This window comes from Hipposideros armiger, unplaced genomic scaffold (genome assembly GCF_001890085.2).
Source record: "Hipposideros armiger isolate ML-2016 unplaced genomic scaffold, ASM189008v1 scaffold_194, whole genome shotgun sequence".
Classification (NCBI taxonomy): Eukaryota; Metazoa; Chordata; class Mammalia; order Chiroptera; family Hipposideridae; genus Hipposideros; species Hipposideros armiger.
Genome location: NW_017731544.1, coordinates 648,809 through 675,655, shown reverse-complemented (window position 1 = coordinate 675,655; position 26,847 = coordinate 648,809). Strand labels below are relative to the sequence as shown.

The 26,847-nt window shown below is 35.3% G+C and overlaps 1 protein-coding gene across 6 annotated transcripts in view; it reads right to left on the bottom strand.

Moving 5' to 3' along the window:
* Nucleotides 1-26,847, bottom strand: part of TMEM117 (transmembrane protein 117) — a 474,959-nt gene that overhangs the window by 162,469 nt on the left and 285,643 nt on the right. For all 6 annotated transcript variants that reach the window (XM_019653056.1, XM_019653060.1, XM_019653057.1 and 3 more), the window contains one exon: nt 3,878-3,975. In XM_019653056.1, the coding sequence (XP_019508601.1) occupies nt 3,878-3,975 (98 nt within the window). The remainder of the gene's footprint in view (nt 1-3,877; nt 3,976-26,847) is intronic.

The window sequence follows — 26,847 nt, the reverse complement described above, 5'->3', positions numbered from 1 at the left end:
ACTTCAATAATAACCATGATATTCAAAGCAAGTAAAACATCAGCAACTACATTTGTTTCCCAGATAAGAATTAAGATAACCACAATAAGAGATGCTCATCCAAATCATTATAGCACTAGATAAAGTACTTTTTATAATATAAAGACACTAGTCATCCAAAAAAGAAAAAATAAATGATAATCTTCTCTATGTACCAGAAATGAATAGAAGTAGACAGTTGTACACAGATGCACACAACAACACACTATCAACACTGTTTTCCAGCTTTTCTTAGCACATCTAAATCATCACAGACCACAGTTTTTACCAAATACTTCACCATTATAACACCTGGATTACCATCTTTCCAGCCTCCATCATCAGTTTCCTTGCCATTTGCAGCCTAGCCCTTAAATTAAAAAAAATTCAGCTTTCTGCTGTGGCGTCACTCCACCTCTGGGGGTCAGTTTTTCTATACATCAAAATGGGCTAGTTTATGTTGCGATATCAAACAATCCTCAAATTTCAGTGGCTTAATATTTGCAAAGGATCATTTCTGCTCACACCTGCTCAACATAGGCCTACTGTTTTCCTAAGGATCCAGCTAGATACCAACTTCCACAGCTGCTACCAAGAAAAGAGTTCCCTTCAGTGTTTCTCATTAGCAATTAAGTGCTTATACCTAGACGTGACACATGCCACATTCACTCACATTTAAAGGGGCCAAAGCCAGCCATGTGATCAAAGGGAGCAGAAAAGTGTAATTCTGTTATGTGTTTGGAAGACAAAGAACTGGAGCATTTGTGAAGCCCTAATGATCACCACATCTCCTGATCCCTTCTGCCAATTCTTTACTAATACTAGAAGAGTGTCTCCCCATTCAAAAAAAATAAAAGCTAAGCCTTTGGAAAATATTAGCCCTACATGCTTCCCATCCAATGCATAATAAGTGTGTCTCTAGAGAGTAAATAAAACAGGGAGACAGGAGCTAGTATAGAGTCATGTTATTTATTTCTGTATATGTCCTTTTCCTTCAGATACAATTGAGTGAAAATGGTTTTGGGTAGCCCCTCTGAAAAATATAATAGTACATGGCATTCACCTCAGATTTAGATTCTTAGATCTTTCTTCTTTTTAATTATCCAAAAGATTGGGGAAAGGGATTTGGAAAGGAAGATCTGTGAATATTCTTCCCTTTTCCCTTTTAGCGTTTTCAAATGCAGCCACAATTTAGTCTCCTCCCAGACATAAAAACCCTCATCTTTGCACAATTACAGAAAAAAATAGGAACCATTTTCTTCAATGTAGAGACATCTATCACTAAGAATCAAGGAAGAACTCAGGCACACAGCTGCAAACAAAAGAGTTTCTGACAGGCATTTGTGAGTTAAAGCAGCTACACTAAGTAAAAGGTAAGTTTACTAGAACAAAATTCCATGCTGTGCTATTTTAACTGCTATACACAATCACATTCCTACTTATGAAAGCCTTCCTTTGCAAAATTTCCTATCCAGCATAGATTTTTTTTTTGCACTAATCTCTTACCTTAACTAGGGCAAACCCAAAAGAAAACACTTCTTTTTGAGCAACACTTAGCACATAGTATGTAAATACTGTCTTTTATTTCATTTAAAACCTTGCCAATGATCTCTATATTTTATCTCCTAGAGCTAAAAAAAAGAAATAAAAAACTCAAATGACCTTTATACTTTTATCTGAAAATATGAACAGAAAGATTCCTTTGCTTGCCACATATTTTCCATATTCAACTTTTTGTATCAGATTTTCCTTTTTTAAAACCAAGGATACTGTTGTCAAGATAATCTAACTGTATAGAAATGAAAAAAAATAGGAAAAAAATATTTCAGTGTGACATTTAAATTCTCCTCTAGTTATTTTATGTTCTCCATGATTTGAAATACTACTTCTGAAATATAACAATAGAAAAATCATCTCTCATAATTATCTCCTATCAGTAATTATACAGAAACTGACTATAAGTGTGAGTTTTAGCTTGTTCTCCATTCAAGATATTATTATCTGTCAGTGACTAATTGAGTTAGTTTAACAAAATTTAAAATATGCTTTAGATGACCCCTCCTCGTATATCAAACGAAACCCATTTGTAGAAAAAGAGATTGGTAATATATAGACCTGAGCAGTTAACATTCAAGGAAAAATGTACTAAGATGTTCAGGAAAAATCTAATGTGAATTCCTTTTCTCTGCCACAGCAACTGCAATTAAAAGTAGCTAAAGACAACAACCACAGAGGCCTTCAGGTCACTATTCATGGCTCACCTTTACAAATAACATACTGCGATCTCCTAACTGGACACATTAAACAATAACCAATGGGCTGCCTTTGAAGATACATTACATAATACAAAATATCTGTAAACACAGTATTGTTTGAAAAGAGATAGTTCATAAACACTTTTAATATTACAGTCTATCTCCTTTTAAATTATAATCCTTAAAACTCCTGTAAGAGAATTCTGTAGGGTGAACCAATTTTTCAGAATCTCACATTCTTATCCAGCACCATTACTTAAAAAACAATTAAAGATAATCATTTAGAAATTTGCACACCAATGTATCTTTTGTTCTTCTAGAGGCAATGTGGTGTAATGATTGAGAATTGGGGTTCTGGGGTCAGGGACCTATTCTTGTAATAATATAATCTACTTTATAGGGTTTTCAGAATTAAATGAGTAAATATATAGAATGATAAGTACTTGGCACAGTGCCTGGAGCAAAACATGCCTTCAATAAGCATTTGCTATAATTATTATGCTTTATATTAGTCAGACAAGCTACATGGGGAACTTCTAAACAGGAAAAAAGTATGAAGGTTAAGTACATTAAAATAGCCCATAGTTGACTCATAGAGACAAGGTGTGAATAAACATCTACAAAATCCTCTTCATGTTTACATTACTGAAAAAAAATCTACTTTTGTTTATCTGCTAAGAATTGGGTTCAAAATGCCATAAATCTCTAGCAACATTTAATGATAGTGTGAAAGCACAGATAGCATAGAGCGTATATTTTCTAAGTACTGATTACTATAATTTTTGTAGATTGTACATAAAGAAAATAAACATCCAGATTTAATCCAAGAAAAAACAGATGTTTTGGGTTTTTTTTGTTTTGTTTTTTTTTTTCATTTCAAAAGTCAGGTGAACAGGATGGAATATACCAGGTGCAAGTTACCATCATTTACAACTTTCCTGCATGTTACCATATGATATACGTCGTATATCATGTTGAATCACGGCGCTTGGCAAGTGTCAAACAGCCAGGTGAAAGCGCCCACTGTGCCATCTCACATTCCTATCTTTTCTGTCTAGACTTGTTCAGATACACATAAATAATGGTGACTCCACAAAAAACAAAGTTCTATAAGATATGGATTGTTTTTTAATGGCAACGATTGGGCTGGAGAGCTAAAGGAAACTACGTAAAGGAGAAATGCCAATGAGGCAGATGTGATGTGTAAAGAAGTTCCTTCTCTGTATAACTTCTTCAAAGAAAATTGGGTCATGTCAAATATACTGGAAATTTAGTCTTTACTGAAGGCATTTGTATATCATATTTCATTGATGAAAATTACAGTTTGTTTTTTCTGAGTCCAAAACCTACTTACCTCTAGTAAAATCTCTGCATCACTATATTAGCAAAATGCAACTCTTGTAAATATGTATATATATAACGTCAGCAGAAATGAATTCATAAAATAATAAGGATAATTGGTTTTAATTATTTTAATGGAACAAAGTATCCACTGATAATACCTCTCTAGATAGAATTTTATATATCTAAAGAAAACTACATCCAATTCAAGTCCTTTAGTGAATGAGGCAAGGCACAAATCAATAAAGGAAACAATCTCTTACCAGAATAAAATGATCCTGACATTTCCTTTCTTCCAGAAAGCTCTCGCCGATTTCCCCCAATCAGGATAGGGTTTGTCCTGAAGCATCATATCAGTGACCTGAAACAAACAAACAAAAAGTTAGCACTTTCAGAAACTTTACATTCAGGTTTAAATATGTAGGTAAAATTTACATTTTATTAAGAATTAAAATATGTATGCATTTTACCATTAGAATGCATTCAGAGACAAAAATTATAATATACTTCCTTCAGTTAAAAATGTTCATAGTTCGTTTGACTTTACAGAATGAATGAGCACACTTAAGGTCATTCAACATGTCAAATATTGAGATTTTTTTTTAAACATTAAGCAAGATTGCTTTGTTAAAGAAGACTTCATTAACATACTATTAACCTACCTATAGAAACGAAATACATAATAAAATGCCATATTCTTTTTAACTTTGTCTAATCAGCAACTCCAAAATCCAAATATTTCCTAAAGTGTCTAGATTTTTACCTTTATCACTAATCAAAATTGCTCTCTCTGTTTCTCTTCAGTGATATGTGAGGTATGGTGCATAAACCCAGTTTTATGGCATATTTATTCTAATTACCTAGCATTCTCCCACCTCTATGTCATTAGCAATTCTATTCTTTCCAAAAATGTTCTGCCTTTCTCATATGCACAGGTTCTGCCGGTCAACTGAGGCCTTGGTAAAGTCATGTTACTATTGTGATGTCTTCATTGTTCCCCTCCAACTGTAGTTCATGACCCTTCTCATGTCACATGTCATGTTCCACCTTCTCTTTTACTTACTTATGTACATTTTTTTCTCTAGTAGGCTTTAAAATTCTTGAAGGTGAAGATTTATCTTTGCATTTGCATCCCTTCCAATACCTAAGGATCTTTTAAATAAAAGACTAAAATATTTGCTCAAAGAAGAAATGGCAGAATGAATTAGGATATAAATGCTTGCTTTTAAAAATGCATTAACAAAATAAATTGCTCATGGGTGACATCTCATATTAATAGCTTCAGCAACTGTCCAAAGTTTCATAAATAGATGGCCTGTTATAAAAGCATCTTTAAAAACTGCTGGGAATAGGAAATGAATTTCTTTCTTCTAGTAAAGGAAAACATGTTTACATATGTGTACACACACACACACACACACACACACACACACCTTTTTTCTTTTCCCAGGGAATCTACCTTTCCTTTAAAAGAACATTATATAATTGTTTTTAAATAATCATGTTCAAATTCAAACAAACAAGACAGAATCTAAATTAAGAAAACTGATATGGAATGAGATCAACTGAATAGCATTAACGAAGACTTTTCATCATCCATTAAAATATATTTTTCTTTTGCCCTTAAAGCTTTAACGTTGCATTTAAGTGTAAATTCCAATAATGGCCTGACTTGGAATGGATGAGATTTAATCATTTATGATGAGAGATTGTGATTCAGTGGGGAGTCCTTCTAGATCAGGGCTCCCTTCAATAGTACTAGGCTTCCTGGGGAAGGTGCATCAATCCTCAAGCAAGCCCACTTGTCGTGTCATACAGAACCAAAGAAATGGTCTCTGGAAATATTCACTGGCATACCAACGCTTCACACACTCTCTTAAGATGCAGTCAGAACAGTAGGTAAGGAGCCCGATCTCCAGGACTCATTGATCTTAATTTTTCTTTATATTCTTTCTCAACATCACTTCTAGGAGTCGAACTCCCCAGCCTCTCTTGGTTGATGGGAAATTGACCTTCATTGAGTAACACTGTAGATTTATGATAGCTCGGTCTAATTTAGGGTCTACAATAATTTTGTGTGATGTGGCTTGACCGTTGATTAAACAATCATCAGTGAGTTTTAACATAAACTCTCAGTTAATTTCTTTAAACTGTTCATTACTTTGATAAGTATGAATGTAATGACTATTAAGAATTCAAAAAGAAAAAAAACATTGTTTTACTTATTTTTAAAAGGAAACTTGTTTATTGATAATTTTCTCATCTATTAATCACCTTTATGATACATTAAAATTATAAGACTATTTTCTTGCTCACACTGATTCCCATAAATTGTATCTTCAATCAAAAAAAATCATGGTATTTATCAAAATAAACAAAGGAAAGATGATGGAATAAAAAGTAACCATGAATCAAGTGAGTTACATTGTTACTAAAAATGAATAAAGGCAAAAGTAGAGAAATTTAAATCCTTTATGTTCTTGGGCATAAAGAGAGTTTCATATTATAACTTCCCTTGATGAAAGAATCACCATTTTTCCAACTACAACAATTTTATCCACTGCTTTTTTTTGTCATTTAGTTGAATAACAATCTTGTGTCAAATTGCATTTTTATAAAACCTCAAGGTTAAGTAAACAAATACTTAAATGTTTCATGTTTTGCCAGCTTTTTTAAAGATTTAATTAATTCTGTTCAACAGTATTTATCTTGTTCCGGAGAGTCTGCATGGTAATAAATATTTTCAAGGAACAGAATGATTACTGGGTGGATTTTATTCAATTTTCAATGTTTTCTCCAGGGCACTTTCTTGGAAATCCTTATTATATTTTCTAGAAGGAGGCAATTTGCTGCTATATGACCAATTATTACAGCAACATGTTTTGTAAAAATGACATTCAAGGGTAAAGGATTTTCCCAGGAAAATGGCAAAATGAGGCAAAATATATATTCCATATATATATATATATATATATATATATATATATATATATATATATATATATATATATATATTGATGCCAGACAGCTAGTCTTTTTCACCCCCAGCTTACAACTCTTTATTTTAAATCATATCATCAGATCAATGTCAGGTCACTTGCTAAATTGGCTGGAGCAGAGACAGTCATTAAAGGGATGCATTCAATAAAGAAAAATCCAATTACCTTCTGCATTAGAGAAATCAAATTCATTTCTGGTGTTGGTCAAGGACAGTCCTTCAGGGTAAAAAAAAAATGCAGGAAAAGGAGGACTGAAGAAGACAATGCAAAAAGGCTGCTGTGTAGCATAAACACAAAACTTGTTGATGCTTTTCCCACAGGAAGATCATTAGGATTTGAAATTGCAGGTCTTTCTTTTAAACTGTAAGAAGCTTGTTTAACTCTCTGAGTCTCACAATGCTCCCCTTCCCCTTTCTTCTCTATTAGGTCTTTGCACAAAACTCAGAACTTCATGATGGCCCTTATCGCATCATGTCTTGTCAGGTAGTCTTCATCAGTAGAATATAAGCTATTTTAGGGCATGGGTATTGTGCAATCTGAGCAAAACCATGCATGTTGAGATTTCAAAGTCAGTAAATGGTTGCAGAAAGCAACTGATCTCTACAGGAATCTAAGGGAAAACTTTGCTCCGCCATGAGTTGAGCCAATATGATGTTGTGACAAAAATGGCAGCATGAAGATAGCAATAACAGTAATATTGCTTATAGAGCTTCATGGCTTACAAAACTCTTGGATGTACTTTCCTTAGTAATTGTCACAGCAACCTTACAAACTAAGTCACTATTTTCCACCGTTGACCGAGACAGGAGAGAAGTCAGTGAGGTTAAATAACTGAGCAGGGTCACACACTTCATATACTGGCATGTCAGTCCGTTCTGCAGCCACCTGCCTGGGTCTTAATCCTAGTTTTGTCTCTTGCTACTTTTCGATTTGGGGCAAAGGGATTAAGCTCTCTCTGCCTTGGTTTCTAATCCATTATTTATGTGCACACAATACATTTTGGCAGGTTTTATAGTTATTTATGTATTATTTTTGATATCTGGCATTTCTACCCATTTTGCTTCATGTGACTATTATGTTACGTAACTGGACTTGGAGTCCAAGGACTTGACCATCACTCTCATCTGTTCCATAAAGATAAGACTATCATATCGAACTATTAGAAAATTATAAAGATATAGTATAATGTTAAAATATGGTACAGTAAAAAATTGCTATTAAAAATCAAAGGGGGGGCTGGCCGAGTGGCTCAGTTGGTTAAGAGCTCGCTCAAGAGTTTGAGCTCTGAGCAACAGCGGTTCGAGTCCAGCCTGAGCTGAGCAGCCGCTGAGCTGCCAACAGGTGGCAGGATGGCTCAGCTAAAAAAAACAAAAACAAAAAACGCGCACACACACACACACATACAAAAACAAAAATCAAAGGGAAGGGAGGTTAGCCACCAAAGGTTGCAGTAACCTAAGAAGGTATCTCAGAGGATTTGTGTAACATAACTCAGCATTATATATATCCTGTACCATTCTCCAATTTTCCAGTCTAATTTTAGCCTGATTATGAGCTGCTTACATGCAGGTACTACATCTACTATACCTATAGTCATATTTGATATAGTTTTATGTTAAACATGCTATATAAATATAAAATATTAATTTATTAGGAATGCAAGGTCATAATATAATAATGATAACTATGGCTACATAGTACACCTCTTGAAACAGCTATTCTTTAGTAGAGTATCATTTAAAAGAAATAAGTACTATTCTGTTAATAAGCATATATAATTAAGGATATTTACGAAAAAATAAATACATATAATCTTGCAACTTCTATTTAACAATATATCTTGAACATCATCCTAATATCACTACACACAAAGCTAATTAGTTTCTTTCTCCTCTTCTATTGTACCTTTTTTATGTGCATTCTTCTGAAATATAAATGTTTCTATTTTTTCTAATGATCACCTTTATAATTAAACTTGATTTAATGTATTTACTATTTCTTTATATTTCATTTACTCCCTACTGTAAGCACTGACATAATTATTTAATTTCTGCTGCTTCTCTTTGCTTTCTTCCCCTCCAACACCCTGTTGTTATACTTACTATATTATTTTTCTATTAATTTTTGACTCTTTGAATATCTTATATCCCTGTATTACTTATCATCTTTAAGTGATACCACCTTCCCTCATCTAAAAAAAGATGAGCAAATCAGAATATTATACTTTCTTACACCATATGTCATTTCTAGGTTGTTCAAGTGTGGGAATATTTCTATATTTGGTTTATAATCAGAAGTTGTGCATTTCTTTTAACCTTAGTTCTACAGTTAAATTAACTCAATGGTCTTTTCCAGTACTTCTGCTAGAGTTTTCCCACTACTTCCAATGCCTGAATTTTGTTCTATAATACATTCTTCAGGAAGGCTCACGAGAACAATGTAACAATGTAACCTATAACCAAATTGTTCATCTTCTGTATATTTGAGCAATAATTAGGTTGAGTATGAAATTTTTGAGTCACAATTTTTTTTCCTTAATATTGAAGGCATTGCTTCACTTAACACTGTTGAGTGATATCAAAGAGAAATCTGAGAAAACTGGAACTTGATTTTTTTTCCATTTTTTCAGGTTTTTATTGCTTGGATGCTCATGATAATTCATTTTTTTAGTTTGAATGTAATGATTTTGCTAAGTTTATTGATTGTTGTCTGTCACTTTTTTAGCCACAATTCATCCTTTTGGTGGAAAGATTCATCTTTATTCTGTTAAGTCTTTTTGGAATCCTTAACTATTACTTTTTAAAAATTATTTTAGTTCTATTCTTTGGAGAAACCATTATGCATATACTGTTTTTCTCTTTCTTCTGTGTCTCCATCCCCTTTTAACTTTACTTTTGCTCACTCCGTCATGTCCCATACTGTGATTATGGGTGTGTTGATAAATGTTTGTGGCAATAACAATTTGACCTTTATTTCTCTAATTTTCTCTCTTCTACATTTTTTTCCAGAGCCTATCATCTCTTAATCACTGGAATATTTTTTATCACAATTTCCTCTAATTCCTGGTAACATTTTTTGGTGGCGGGTTCTTCACCTGCTTTGGGTTTTCATGCTATTTTCTTCCTGTTTTATTCTCAGTAACAAAAGTCTCATGCAGGCTCCTTTGAAATTGATCATCGATCTGAGTGATGTTTACTGGACTCTGCAGCAGAATCTGGCTGAGGGGTGATAAACACACCTTATCCTTCCCACTCTCAATAAACACACCTTATCCTTACTGTTCTTTGGAAAACTGTCCTTTGCCAACTTGGCCTGAGAGCCGTAGTCACCATGTGTCCTCTTAGCATGGTCTTGAAACATAGTTGACTGTCATCAAGTGGTGACCCTCCATCATAGATGGTGCTTCGGAGCTAGAGATGTCATTGAGTCTTATTTAAGATAAAGTTACCTTTGACTCTTGTTCTCCATGTTCTTTTTGGTTGACTGATAAAATCTATTTTAAAACAAAAATTCTGTGTTGCTATTTAAAGTGATTACTAAAAGGCCTGTTTACAGTGATATATCTTGATGGCAATTTTGATGGTACCACCAAAAATAATTACTACACCTAAGACATACTTGTCTCCTTTTTTAGTGGTACCCATTGGGGTACCTAAATAACATCTAAAAGCTATCTATTAATTAACATTGTTTTAGATTAATGTCTTCCTCAAATAAACTATGTTCAAAATAAAATAAATAAAATAAGAAATTTTGTAGGAATTTGAACATAAAGCAGTTTCAGATTTTCTGAGAGGTGATTTTGAGAAGTCTTGCTTTATATTCAGCATTTGTAGTAATATAAAATTTTAATTATGTTATCTGGCTATCTATATTTATTACATAAGTAAAATGTGAAGAGTATTTAGTCAATGAGATGCTAAGTAATCTGTAAGAGCATCTAGTAGAGGTAGAATTTTCATCTCTTAAAGGTAGTAATGATTATGTTTTTCCCAAATGAACAGTGTCTACCATCTCATAAAGATTATAGTAAAATATGCCATCAGCAATAGATGATTTTCATGAATTTCTGTAATCACTTCTTAAATACTTGGATACAGGTCCTTGTGTAGTTGTTATTATGACCAAGATTTTTGTTTGCTTTTTAGTTTCTTGTCCACTTGAGAAAGTTAATTGAGGCTCTTAGTGAAATGTTGCCCCACTTATACAATATTCTTTTCCTGATTTTGTTGATGCAACTTTTATTGAGATTTCATTGAGGCATTTAAAGGTACACATCAACTGTAAGAAAAATTTTTTTTATTATTAGCTTCAGGTGTACAAAACAATGCAATAGTTATGCTTTTCACCTTCTTTAAATGGGATTATAAACCAGTATTTGGCAGTTACTAAGCATGAATAGCAATTAATGCCAAGTTTTTAATACCAAGCTAACCCATATGTTGGCATGTGCATTGAAATTCCTATGGTGGTTCATTCAGAGACAGGATGGGAGGATACAAAGTTCCCTTAATTTGTAAAAGCAGACATTTTATGTTTGCAGACTTTTGCTGTCCAAAGATCTAAAGTGGCTGAATTAACCCTACAAACAAACTCACCACTAGAATATAAATTCCATGATTTAAAGAATTTTTCCATTTTGTTCTCACTCTGTTCCCATCATCTAGAACGGTGTCTAGTATACTGTAGGCTCTAAGTAAACATTTATGAATGAATAAAATGATACATGGATGAACAAAAGGGAATCGAGAGGAGCACGGCATAAAGAACAGGCCAGAAGGGAAGGCTAGGATAAGTAGCACACTCCAAGAAGCTCTTTCATTTGCCCTCCATTTAAAGCCCCGCCAGCAATTAATGGTGCTGATGGGGCTAATGGAGGTGGAGGCAGGCGTGGTGGCAGGAGTAGTAGTAGTTAGATGGTAGAGTATTTGTTTTCCTTCCAACCCTGTCCCTTCACTGTCTGGAAAGCTAGGAAGACACAGGAGATGTATAGTCAAGATCTTCAAAGAGATAGAGATGGTCTTTGTTAACTTCTGAAAAAAAAATCTAATATGATTTCAAACCAAAAGGATATATATTAAGCCTCAGATGCATGCTTATGCACATTATCCATGTGCACAACATATCTGCTTTATTGTAAATTCATTTATAAATAAGGCCATATATTAATAAGGACACATATTTTAAAGATTGGCAAGTATTATACTTTTATACACCTTATTTGTGGTGTTGATACATTGTACAACACTGGGGGTGGAGATATGATGGCCTCTGGAGTTGGACAGTGCCCAGCCTGTGTGCATCCTTGTTGGGTGGTCCTGTTTTGTTGGTACATTTGCATCTATTGCAGCACAGCATTGCTTTCTTCTCTTCCCTCTTAGGTCATCTATGTGGAAACAAACTCTAAATTGCATTTCTTTAATAGTAGGGAAATACTCTACTGTATAGAGCAATGCATGTAGCTTTTCCCCTTTTGCTGCCCCAACTCCCACCACACACATCATACCACACACACAGACGTGCATATACAATCAGTCTTACACAACAGCACTTCCAGCTGAGACAAAGAAAGTCCCAAGGTCCAACCAGAAAGGATTACACACACTCACTGAGAGACATTAGCCAAGTATATAATTAAGTAAATGGAAACCATGGTTGAAAGTTTTCTAAATTACCTAGTGATGGCTTGAGTGAATTGCTACAAGAACTATCTGAAAATCACAGGCATATATCTGCTGGTGAATAGAAAACTTGGAATGTATTCTACAGCTTTTTAGAAGCACACCCAGGATTTCATAAAGCATGAATATTAATGCAACTGCTTATTATCTTCAATGATAGCCTGCACTGCTTTCCTGATATACTGCACCTTATCACTGGATCCCTACTGATTTACAGTGAGTCATAGACTGTTGTATTATTAAGGAAATTGGGCATGTCTCAGAATATAGAACATTTAGAAAAAAATATCTGAATCACCTGAATACAGAAATATACACAATGAAAAAGTATCTTCCTAAGCAGAGTCTGCAGAGTTTCAAATAGTGTGCTAGAAAATGCAAAATTAATACAACGTGCCCCAGTACAATTTGCTTTCCACCACATTGAATTATAATTTAGAATAAATGGAAAGCATTATTACTGAATTTGCTAAACAAGAGGCCAGCAGAAAAATATTTACACCATCTTCTAACATGCTGTTGCTTATGAGTGGCTAATTATCAGATGACAGCCCAATATTACATGACTGAGCATTTATTTTTGGATTTTGGCTTGACAGAATGCATAGTTTTCAGTATGCATATCCTCTTTGTTAATGTGTTACTAGAAAAATTAATTATTCAAAATATACTATAATATGATGGCTTTGTGATTGTATATATGAATGGAGCGCCAGTTGAAAGAGAAATAAAAGGTAGTTTTAGAAATGTGATTGTAAGAATCGTTATTCACTGAGGAGCCCTTAGAAAACAGAAAGAGCTAACATCTCCTCAAAGGGAAAATCAATCTCATTTTAAGGATCCCAGTATTCCAGTTTTCTCAATGAAATGACTAATACATGCTATCCCTAACGAGAAAGCCAGAGGAGTTGGTTCAAGTCTCACAGGCCCTGGACCACCATGTAGCCTGCCATATTCCTTGTATAATATCACTTATCAGAATATTCAACCAACTCTATAAAGATGACAGGTCCGAAGCTATAGGCTGGTGGGGTAAAAAGAAGTTCAATTCGGTTGAGCTTCCTACTGTTAGTAAACAGTTAGTCCAAGAAAATGCTGATAATCATCCATCTGACATAACCACCTTTGTTTCATTTTCAGTATTTCAGAGATTATAAAGTACGGCAACCACCAAGAAACATGGTTTATAAGTGAACGCAAGCATTATTTCTATGTTCTATTGTTGCCTGAAGGCAGATATAATTATAACACTATGGACTGAGTGTTTGGGTGACATCATAGCAAGCTTAGAAATTCAAAAGAAATAACCTAAACTTGCATCTTTGCAATAAAAAATCCTAATTATCAGCATTCAATGCCTAAAAATAAAACCAAATGTTTTCATTTCAAATACAAGTAAAATATTGGTTTTAGGGGATATTTTAAAAATTAAGCCTAGTAAATATGCTTTAATTAAACTTTTCTGTTTTGTTAATATATCAGATATAGATATATATTCAAGATGTTTTCATTAAAATTCTTAAAATTTTTTTGAGGAATCTACATACAGCCTTCTATAGCGGCTGCACCAATCTGCATTCCCACCAACAGTGTTTGAGGGTTCCTTTTCCTCCACAGCCTCTTCAGCACTTATTATTTAGAATTACCATATGACCCAGCAATCCCTCTCCTGGGTATCTACCCAAAAAATGTAAAACATTTATTTGTAAAGATACATGTGCTCCGATGTTCATTGCAGCTTTATTTACAGTGGCCATGACGGAAACAACCAAAGTGTCCTTACAACCAAAGTGTCCTTCGATAGATGATTGGATAAAGAAGTTGTAGTATATATACACAATGGAATACTATTCTGCCATAAGAAAAGATGAAATAGTGCCATTTGCGACAACATGGATGGATCTTGAGATTATTATGCTAAGTGAAATAAGTCAGACAGAAAAAGTCAAGAACCATATAATTTCACTGATATGCGGTATATAAAACTGAAAACAACAAAGGAACAAGACAAACAAATGAAGAAACGAAAACTCATAGACACAAACAATAGTTTAGTGGTTACCAGAGGGTAAGGGGTGAGGAGGGTAGTAGATGAGGGTAAAAGGAATCAAATATATGGTGATGGAAGGAGAACTGACTCTGGGTGGTGAACACACAATGTGATATATAGATGATGCATTACAGAATTGTATACCTGTAACCTATGTAACTTCACTAACAATTGTCACCTCTATAAATTTTAATTTAAAAAAATTCTTAAAAATTATATATATATATCAAAGGGCATATATAACATATAATATAGAAAAAATACAAATAAATAGTAGAGCACATTCTCACTACCTGACTTAAAAAATACAATAAATCAAAGGTCTTTAAGCCCTATATATGTACTTGACACCAGTAAAATTACCCTGTCTACACTTATAAGAGGTAACCAGAATTCAGAATCCTATATTTATAATTCCCATTTCCATGTTTTTACTTGTAGTCTTAATCCAACTGGATGTAGCCATAAATATAATAAAATACTGCTTAGTTTTATATATAGATAGATAGATAGATAGACAGATAGATAGATAGATAGATATAGATATGGTATATTAATAGTTAAATAGAATTATACAGTATGGTTTTCCTACATTAGGCTTTTTTGCTCAACGTTATTTTTCTGAGCTTTATCTAGAATGAAGAATATAGTTATACCTTTTATCTTCATTCTATATAGATAACTTTTTTTCACTTTTATATGGTTTATTTGTACCTTTTTTCTTTTAATCTTGATTAATCTCATGAAGATTTGTCAATTAGGCTTTCAAAAATTTTGCATATTTTAATAATCTCTATGGTACCTTTATTTTTATTGTATTGATTTCTGATCATATCTTTATTTCTTTCCTTCCATTTTTTAGCACATGGAAGATATTCTCCTAGCCATCACTGTTGCTAGATGGAAAGAAATTTACAGGTAACTGTCTATCATTTCTTTACAACTTTTGTTCTCGTTACTTTTAAGGTTATTTTTCCTTTAATGAGACGTAGTTTCACTTTCATATGTCTAGGTATGGAATACGTTTCTTGTTTTGAGTTTATTGTGATTTTGAAAGATGAAGATTAATGCATTTATAATTAGGGAAAATTCTAAGCTTTTTTTTCCTTCAAAAATTTGCTTCTCTCCTATCTCCTTTATTTTGGAACTTTGATTAGATGTACATAGGATTCACTTTATGTCTCTTACCTTCTTTTAGATATTTTCTATTTCTTTGTACATCATTTTGGAAAAATATATTTCAGATGTATTTTATACTTTACTAATTACCTTTGTTTAATATGCTCTTTAACCCAACAACTAATTTTTTCATTGTAATCATTAGATTTTTTTATTCCTAAAAGTTCTGTTTCAGTCATTTTTAAATGACCCAGTCTTTCATTCCTTACATGATTTTCAATTCTCTATTTATTTGAATATATGTTTTGTGTTATGCTCTATATAGATAATTCTAAAAACTAAAATTTGTGTGGGTCCAATTCTGCTAATTGTATTTACTGCTATTACTCATGATACTTGTTTCCTTGTATGCTTTGTAATTTTTGACTATTCAGTCACGTTTATTGTCATTTTTATTTGTGGAGGTATTTTAAGAACTGATATGCTAATGTGATACTCCAGAGATAATTACACTTGGTTCTGTGAAGAGCCTAAAGAAACTTTCAACATGGGATCAACTTTAAAATAAATTATTAGTGTGGAGTTTTTTAAAACCTGTAGATGATGATAGTTTGGGCTGTCCACCCGCTTATGGTTATAAATTCTCAGGAGAGACTTCGTTTTCTCCCTTCTCCAGAACCTATGACAAGACAACCAAGTTACTAATGTGCCTCCCTATTTAGGGCACTTTTTTCCAGTTAATGTTCTCACTGAGAGTATAGTTTTCAGGGTTCCTGGCTTTCTGTTGACTGTTCCTGGTTTGACAGTGTATCTTGTCTGGGCCCTCAGTTTTGTCTCCTTTCCCTCACATAAGTGTAAAAAAAAAAGAACCTATTGGTAGATGCCCTTAGGCCAGTTACTGTCCCTCCCCTTACCTATCTGGGTTTGAGTGACATTTTATCTTCTATGTCTAAGGATATCAGTTGAATAATATCGTATGTCAACTATAATTATATATACATATAGTCATGGGAAGTGGAGTAGAGAGTGGGAATGGAGTCAGTGGAATTGTAATAGGTAAGTATGATATCGGGGGTGGGAGGACAGTGGATGGGGGGAGGGGGGTTGTTACTTTGTGAGGGGTGAAAAGGATAACTATTGCATTGTTTTGTATACTCGAAACTAATAATGAAAAAGAAAAAAAAAGACCATGTTTTTGAAAACATTACTGTTTTTATTATCTGTTTGTTTGATATATACAAAGCCTGGCGATTAAGTTTGTAAACTCATTCTAGAAAAAGTGCTACATAACTTATTGCTGACTATCACTATGGTCACCTTCAAAGTACTCCCCTTGGGAAGCTATGCACTGAGGCCAGCGCCTAGTCCATGCTTCAAAGCAATTTTGGAACTCTTTTTCTGGAATGGCCATCAGAGCTGTCATCATATTACCCTTGATGTTGTGAATGTCATCAAAATGTCTTCCTTTCAATATTTCCATTATCTTTGGTAAAAAAAAAGAAGTCATTGAGGGCCAGACCAGATGATTGGGGGGGGGGTGTTCCAATACAGTTATTTGTTTACTGGCTAAAAACTGCCTCACAGACAGTGCCCTGTGAGCTGGTGCATTGTCTTCATGCAAGGGCCATGAATTGTTGGCAAAACATTAAGGTCATCTAACTTTTTCACGCAGCCTTTTCAGCACTTCCAAAAAGTGAACTTGGTTAGCTTTTTGTCTAGTTGGTATAAATTCATAATGAATAATCCCTCTGATGTCAAAAAAGGTTAGCAACATTGTTGCAACAAGTTTGTGAACTTAATTGACCTCGCGTGCGTATGTATATGCAAAATCGTCTGTTGCTGATGGCATATTTTACTATATATATTACATATATATATATGTATATGTATATATACACATATATATATACATATTACGTATTTATACATATGCAAGGTTTTATATTTGGAGGTGGTGGTTGTTACTTTTTCCTGGTATCCAATTCAGCATATTCCCAGGAACAGTTCAATTTTTCCACACCTTTTCTATCACCCTCACTTCAGCATGGTATAGAATACAACGTTTTAACAAAGAATTCAAGATTCCATTGTTAATCTTAGAAAGGCATGATTGAGTTCTAGAGAGAATTAATTCCAGAAAGAATGCAGATATTCTATAATTTTCAAAGGTGCACAGCCAAATAAACCCCATAGACTTTCTGTTATTTGTTTGTTTTTTAAGTCTACAACTACAGAAGCTGGTTACACTTGAGAAATGCCTCCCCTCCCCTCCCCACACACAACTCATTTCTATCTTTAATTAATCCGAGGCAGAGAAAAGGCTAATCACATTTCCACTTCATAGCTTTGGAAGCTTAACGTATGTTTATTGACAACCAATTAACATGCATTTTCTACACAATCTAGGTGTCACTATGTTCCCAGTTTTATAGAACAGGAACGTGCAACTCAGAAAGGCTGGAAAACTGGTCCGAGGTCACAGGGTGGCAGAGCCAGGATGCAGACTAAAATGCAGGTATGCCAACTCCAAAGTCCAAGCTCTTAGCCAAAGTTCTATGTGTCTACTTCATTAATATTAGTGATGTGTGACTCCCATGAATAATTTATCATCTATTTCGGAATTTCGTTGTGAAAACACAGGAAGTTTGACAATCTTCAGTTAACAAATGGAGAGGCAGGCACAGACGTTCCGTGGCTTGCACAGAGCAATTTAGCCCTGCGGCCAAAGTAGGCCTTTTTATTCTTAGTCCTCTTCCTTCACCTACATTTGCGTTAGGAAACTGACAATCCCCTTGTGAAAACACTGGGCACCCAACATGTCCTGAAAGACAGTGCAGTCAGGGAAGGAAGCATGGGGCCAAGCTTGGGTGAGGGGGGACTTTGGGTGCTGCGTGTGGCCCCGAGTCTGCTACCCAAGACTCCACTGCTGGAGAGTGAATGAGGGTGACATGTGATCACCCTGCACCCTCTTCTCCCAAACCCACTTCCCACCTTAGTCTCCTCTACGAATGAATAGTTGTGATTTGAGGAAAGTTTATAAAAATGAGGGCAACTGCTGTATTAAATCTGAAAGATTAGGAAGAAATGCTTTAGAATCACAATTTAGTAGCAATCATACCCTCGTACTTTATGCTTAAGGCTGACTCTGATCATAAATTTAATGCGCATCACTTGACTCTTATGTCTGACGATGGGATTTAGAAAATGTTTATATATTTTTGTAAGTATGTATTAAATATTTTCTGATTGAAAGGTTTTTTTTACCACCACACACTGATATACTCCTTTACTTATAGAAAAAATTTAAGTTGCTAGTTCAACTCAATTTAAAGTAATGTTCAAGTTACTAACTGCTCGCTGAGCACTAATTCTGTGGTCCTCCGCTGAGCACTGTGATAGTTCACTGACTTGCCTCAGGTTGTTGGTCCTTATGGTGGGAATTGTGGGCCCTGCATCCCTCACAAGACTGTAGTGGGGCCTTGTCATGGTTAATTTTATGTGTCAGCTGGACTGGACTAAGGGATGCCCAGATAGCTAGTGACACCTATTTATGAATGTGTCTGTGAGAGTCTTTTCAGAGGAGATAAGCATTTGAATTGACCTGAGTAAAGGAGATTGCCCCAGGATCAGTGGGCTCATCCGGTCTGTGGAGGCCCTGAAAGAACAACAGGGCAGAGGAAGGGCAAATGTGCTCGTTACACTTGAGCTTCAATGTCCATGTTCTCCTGTCCTTGGACATGGGTGCTTCTGGTTCTCAGGCCTTTGGACGCGGACTAGGACTTACACCATCACTCTAACCCCATTTTCAGGCCTGTGGACTCAGGTTCAGACCAGAGATGCTCTTATTCTTAGGACTTTAGACTCAAACTAAATGACACCACCAGCTTTCCTGGCTCTCCAGTTTACAGACAACAGATCATGGGACAACTCAGCCTCCATAATAGTGTGAGCCAATTCCTAGAATAAATCACCTCATATATATCTCTGCATGCTACTGGTTCTGTTTCTTGGGGAAGATACAGGCTTGGGGAAGATACTATTTTCAATAGTCTAATATACAGTGTTATTATTATACAAGGTGAGAATGTCAGAGTTCCTGCCCTCTTAGAAACAGGCAGTAGAATGTACTCAAATCAGTTTGATGGAGGACAGAACAAAATGTCAACTGAAGCCATCATGATAAGTCTACCATCTCTTATCTAAGAGTTATTGGGGCCATATATATTTTAGGAACAGAATTCTTCAGATTCTAGATTGGCAACATAATAGATATACAGATTATCAGGTACACTGCCATAATAAAACACATTCATGCTTCCGTTACAAAATGCGATTCATCACACTCTTGGGATAAAGAAAGAGCACGAAGAGCGTCGTGTCAATTCAGATCTGCTTTTGCCAAAAACTGAATGAGGGCAGAGCAGGTTTTGCCACTGAATGAGTTGTGAAATCTTTTTTTGTTTCAAAGCTCTTGAGATTTCAGGATTGTGGAAAAGAGTTGTAAATCTGAGGAGTGTTACAACTGAGGTTACTTATCATTTGTTTCTTACTTCATATATTCCCTTCTTTTATTGAGATAATTTTCTAGACATTTATCTAGAACCTAGATAAATGGGTTCTCTTTCTATAGTGATGAGAAGTCAGCAACAAGCATCATGTCCACCTGAATAACGTTGCTATTACACAGCTACTGAGCCTCTCACCCCAGGGTGTTCGGATCCCTTTAATCTGAAGTAGAACCCGGCCCTTCGTATTTTCCCCAAAGTTCTACGAATGATTTGTGTGCACGCTTCATGGAGAGCCATGATTTGAAGCAACAGTATTTTTGTTTTGTATCTATGTGGCTTAACAGCATAAGAAAATCAACAAGAATATTTCATGTAAAATTAAATAAGCCCAAATCCAAAGTTGCTTTTTCCAAAATCTTAGAGTTTTGGTAGCTACATTTTTAAAGTATTAGGATATCATGAAAGTGGGTTGCCAATTTATTAACTTCTTTGTATGGTTATTTTCATTATTATTACTTTCCCTAGATGGACACTTCTATATAGTTACACTGCATGCACAGCTGATATGGCCCAATCCTTGGTCTACAGCTGGTCCTGTTTGTCATATATGCTCACTTAATTGAGCAGTTTAATCAGCTTTTCACATAAAGCCTGTGAATCTTATGTCAAAAAAATCATGCTTGGTTGCTATTCACTTAAAAAACAGAATTTCACACATTTTCAGCCATCTCATCTAGTACATAGTTTCCAAGGATTTAGAAGCAATGATTTAAACTCTGGATATTTATTTATAAAATAAATCTAATTTTTCTAAAATCACTTCTGCATCCCCTCATAGTGATGCAGACAAGTTAGTTTTGACAGCACTTCTATATTTTTTAAGTATTGAAGAATAGCAATATATTACTGCTTTCCTTAACCTTTTTAAGGTTTCTGAACCTTTTTTTGTTTCCTTTCCCTTTTATACAAAAGACCTTTAAGCATTGCAGGTTACTAAGATACATTTGTTGTTTTGGAGGAATAGAAATGTAACATTTTATTTTTTCTTCCGTGTATAGAGTGCTGTCGTATTCTTTTTTACATTATAAACAGGTTAATAAAATTCATGTTCATGATAGCATGAGCCTAAGGTAAATACCTTTACTTCCCAGAATATACTATTGTACAGAAGCAGACCTAGCATTCTTTTAGCATCTCTAGCTTATCAAAGCCATTCTCACAAATCTTTATATATTTTTTCATAGTAACAACTAATCCTTTCATACTGTACAGAGAAATACCATTTTCTGCAAGATTAGTTGATTGAAAAGATTCTCAGCAAATAAATATTTGGAATAAGTATTAAGAATAAAAAATACATCCTTTCCTAATTATGGCAATGATGGGTACATGGCAGTCACTCATTCATTTACTAAATAAACATTTAGTAAGAATTATCTATGTGCTAAAGCACTATTCTAGATTCTTGGGCTATCTTAGTGAAAACAAACACAAAACATGGTATTTACATTCTAGTAGAAGAAAAAATTAAACAAGAAACCTAATAAATTACCTAATATGTTATAAGGTAATAAGTGACATGGAAAAAAATGTTTTAAAATGAGCGTGGTAAGACAGACAGGAAGTGCAAAGGGTAGACAGTGGCAGAAGATGGAGGTGGTTGCAGCTGTACTTGGGGTGGTAATTGTACTCGGATAGGCTTTGTTGAGAAGGTGACATCTGAGGAAAATGGACAGCAGGCGGGATATGCTATGTACAAAAGAAGAGCAGTAGGAGCAAGGAGGCTTGTCACCAAAGTCTATTCGTTCCTTCTATTTATCCATTGAACTCTGAAGACAAGAGTCAAGGAATACCTACAGGTCAGGCCTGATGAGAAATTCCTTGTGCTCTTACCTCAGGAATGGCGTGGTAGAGCTGAGTTGCTCTAGAAATCATGATCATCTGCCAATACTCACAGATTCTGTCTCCTTACCAAGTGAAGGGGGCCCTTGCATCAGTTAAGCAATGAGGTAAACTAAGAGTAAAACTGGGACCAGGAAAAACAATAAGGAGAAATGAATCAGGATTAGCAGCAAAGGGTAAGCAGAAAAGCAAAGCCAAAGTCATCTATTTACTGGATGTTCAGATGGAAGATGGCCAAAGTCATTGAAAGAGAACACAGAACTGTAGGCCTAAAAGAGGAGCCCAAACCAGGAATAAGTAAAATCAGGCATGGAGATGTAAGAAGCTCGCAGTGCCCAGGTAATTGAATGTGATCTTTAGGGTCTGGCTATAAGCCTTCCTGCCTCATAAGGTTATCCCCCAACTATTTTACTCTACTTGAACTGTATGGTAGAAGACCCCCAAATACCAGGTCAGATTCTTTTATTTCATCTCTTAAGCTATTCTCAGATCTACCTTAAAAAAATGCATTTAATTGCATCAGCTGTCATTTGAAATAGAAAGTTAGCTATATTGATTCTTCCTAAGGCCTAGTGGATAGACAGATCAATGCTAAGTAAATCATTGGTGAGAGCTCCATATGAACCAGTTAGGATTTTGCAGAGGGTCTGTCTGCTCAATACTTGTATACTGTAGCCCTCACATGAAGCAGCCGTCCCAAAAAACAAACACTGATGGTCAAATGGGGTTACTTAAGGGCAACGGATGATTGGTCCTCAAACATCAGGACACAGTGTTTGGCCTGAGAAGCTGCCCACCTCTTTGCTCATTCTATTTATGACTTAAGGCCCAGCACAAATGCAACAAACCTGCTTCCCTCATTAGACTATGAGTTCCAGGTTAGCGATCCCATCATGTTCAAACTGAATTGCCCTACACTTTCTTTGGCACGTAGTATTCATTCAAAAAACATTACTGAGTGCCAAGCATTAAAATATATGCTCCTTACTCTCCAGGGACTACCAAAATTTGATAAATGATTAAGTGAACAAATGAATATTAGGCTAGCACATTAGTTCTAAAGGGCATAAAGTGAAAAACTATACATAGTCAAAACTACTCTTATAGGCTATACTGTATCTCCCCATGTATAAGACGCACCTTAATTTTGGAGCCCGAAATTTGAAAAAAAAAAGTATTACATAAAGTTATTGAACTCAAGTTTCATTCATCATAAAATTCATACAACTTCTCATCACCAAACTCCCAACCATTAGCTTGTCCTCATCTGTGTCTGATGACGAATCACTGTCTTCATATATTGCCTTTCTTGGCCTTCTTCTGCCGTGGCATTTTCAGTAGGGTTTCTTCTTCCTGTAGCCAGTCTCAGATTGTTTTCTCAGTTGGAGGGGGACCAAACTTACATTCAACAGCACCATTTCCATTCACTTTTGCAAACTGGGTCACTTTTAACTTGAATTCAGCACTATACAAAATCTTTTTCTGAGCCATTTCTGGGCAGAACATGACAAAACGTAACCTACCATTATATACCGGTAACAAGTGCGAAACAATGAGCGCAAAGGCAACAAGCGCGAAAAAGCGGAAAATGCAAGTAAAAAAATCTACAACCACTGTGTAAGACGCACCCAATTTTTAGACCCCAAATTTTTTGAGAAAGGGTGCATCTTATACATGGGGAAATACAGTAACATAATATACTTCTGAAAAACAGAAAAATAAAAATTCTGCTTCGACAACTGTATAGATCAAAGGAACACAAGAAAATATCAAAGATCATGAGGACCTTCATTTTTTTTTTCTATTTACCTCTGTTCTTCTGGATTAGACTGATATGGGCAAAATAAATATGCAAATGTAAAAGTCTGGCTACAGTTAAAAAGCACATATATATTAAACAGTTTTAAGAAGCTTCCCTAATGAGAGTCTATCTGTGCAAGAAACTAATATGTACCAAAAACTTGACTACGTTGAGAATAAGGAGGGTACCTAAATATGAAATTACTGCTGGTTTATTATAAGATTATTTTATGCATCCTCCCAGGTTCTCACACTGTTCAAATCACTCCCAAGGCGTAAGTCAGGTATGCTTAAAGCTAACTCCTTCATTCCACCAGAGAACCACCATCAAGTCGTACTCTCATGAATTGAAATTTTAATGTGCTTCATCAAAAAAAAATAATGTGCTAAGTCAAAAAAATTCGTTTTTTTACAAATGTATAATTTCTGTTCCTTTTGGCTTTCTTCCACTAAATCATTATAAAGTCAAGAATGCTAAGATAGCCCTTCTATGAAGGACTGCAAAATGAGTCTTCCTAGATATGCAACACAGCTAATCAAAATTAGGTTAAACTGAGCAGAGTTCTGAATATTACTAGATTTTTAAAACCATATGTTCCTTACAAAAATAGGCTATTATGATAGTAAATCATTCTCATTTTCACCTACCCCATTCCACAGGAAAACTGGTTAAGTGCGACACAGCATATGGGATGTTTGGCAGTAAGCAATTCACACGTGCATGCCTCCCTCTCTGCGTTGCTGTCTTTCCCCGTGCATTTAACAGCTCCGAGAGACTTCGCAAAGTTGGCTACCAATTAAACAAACCAATTGTAGAGTAAAGGATACCTCTCTCTCTAGACTAACCTTTCTTGGTTTGCCAACCCCAGGTCTCCAGAGGATAAAACGTTCTGATCACTGTCATTAAGGCATAGGGTTCAGTGCAAAGGCAAGTCAACAGGGGTCCTTCACTCAGCTGTTAGTGCTGGTGCTGGAAGGGTGAGAAATTCCCATGATGTCTGGAAGAGCAGATGTCAAAATCCTAACCACACCTCATTATCACGACTCCCAAAGGCCCTTTTCACAGAAGTGGAGCCTTTGGCAAAGACTCTGGTTGAATCATCTGCTGGTCACTCTGCGTTCCATCTGCTGAAATGCCCTTAGGAGCTTCTCTTGGAAATGTCTCATTTTATGTCTCAGATGGCTGCAGAATATTCTGGTGCCATGCTTTAAAAGTGCAATTTTGTGTTAGAACAGGTGGTAAGGTGGCATGTGAGAAAAGGCACTAAGAATAACAAAGTGGGAACAAACAAATAAACAAAAGCAAAACAAAACAAAAACAGAAAGTAGGAGCTTACATGTATGTATTAGTAGGTCTGAGAATGAGCAAGATATTTAATGAACTGCTTTATCTCCAAGATTAACCAGATTCTTTTTTGCTCTGTATCATGTTATACAGCAGGCAAACCATTAAACAAATGACCCCAAGTCCATGATTTTATAGAGCAGAGACCCTTTACCTGATTCAAGGAACAGAGTGTAAGAAAGTCAGTGCCGTTTATAGCACATGATGAAATGCAATATACAATACAATATAGTATATGTATCACGTGAAGTAGGAATAGTTTTGACAACTAGTACTACAGGAATAAATTAGATGTATGCAATTTAAATTCACAGCTATAAACATAAATTCATGAAAAAATGTTTTTTTTTTAAAAGCACCAGTGCCTTTTCCTAAGTTTTTAAATGGTTCATAATTTGCTTTTCTCTTGGGGTTTTATGGAGTAGCTCTTCCTAGAAGACAAGCAGGTGGCAAAAAGTCTGAAAAATAATGTATAGGATCAAAGTAAAAAGTAGAAAATTTTAATCACCATATCTTTTATATAAATTGGCAAAAGTAATTACCCAATTTTTCTGATTGAACATTATGGTTGAGCTCATTGACTATAGCCTGAGAACCACTGTTCCTTCAATCATTGTTTCAGCAAGCATGGTTTACAAGTTCCAGGCACTGTAATGGTCACTGAAGATGCAAGGTCAGACAAGATATGAATGCTTATCAAAAGGTTTATTTAAGGCTTTTTAAGAGGAACATAAACAAGTAAATCAATGCTTACTAGTGTATAAGTTCGATAAAAGTATGCACAGGTTACTAAGCAGCACAGAGCACGACCATCTAAACTGCACTGAGCCATATCAGGGAAAGCTTCCTGAAGGAGGCAGCACAGTTATTTCAAAGGACGAGCAGGAACTACTTCAAGAAAAAAGAAGAGCATTTTAGGCAGACACAGGTGTATAGGCAAAGGTTTGAGTCCTTGGCATAAGAAGTTATGTTTAAACACGACTGAGACTGTATTGGTTTTCTGTGGTTGGCTGTAACAAATTAACACAAATTCAGTGGCCTAAAGCAACACCCAGTTGCTAGCTCCTAGTTGTGCAATCATAAAATGAGGCAAAGTCTAGCTCTGCTCATTTTCTAGAATCTGTTTCTAAGTTTATTTTGATTGTTGGCAGAATTCAGTTCCCTGCAGTTGTAGGACTTTGGTCCCCATTTTCTTGTAGGTTCTAGTCTGGGGGTCATTCTCAGCTACTAAAGGCCATCTGCTTTCCTGGACTGCCTTCCTCCATCATCGAAGTGAGCAAGTGGGTCAAGTTCTCAAGCTTTAAATCACTCTGAGCTCCCCTTGTGCCTTGTCTCTCCTGCTGAGTCTCCCTGACTTAACCTTCTGCCTTTCGATGTTGCTTTTAAGGTCTCATGTGATTACATTGGGGCCCTCAAGATAATCCAAGATAAGCTCCCTATTTGAAGGTCAGATGATTAATAACCTTAGTTGCATCTGTAAAGTCCCTTCAAGCAGTTCCTTGATTGTGTTTGACTGAGTAACCAAGGGTCAGGAATCTTGGAGGAATACTTCCAGAATTTCGCCTATTGCAGATATGTGTGTTTTTAGGCCTCGAGCTTGGGAAGATCTTGCTGAGTCTGATGGAAATAGCCAGGCAATGAATACATGAAAAAAGAGAGGCTTCTACCAAATGGGGCCGGTAGCCACCAGCTCCCTAACTTCCTCTGCGCCAACACCAAACCCAAATGCACAGCCCTCTCGGCCCTTTCCTCTCCCTTCTCTCAGCATATGATTCAACTGCATGCTAATCCTTTGTGCCTTTTTTCCTCATCTGGCCTGTCTCTGATTC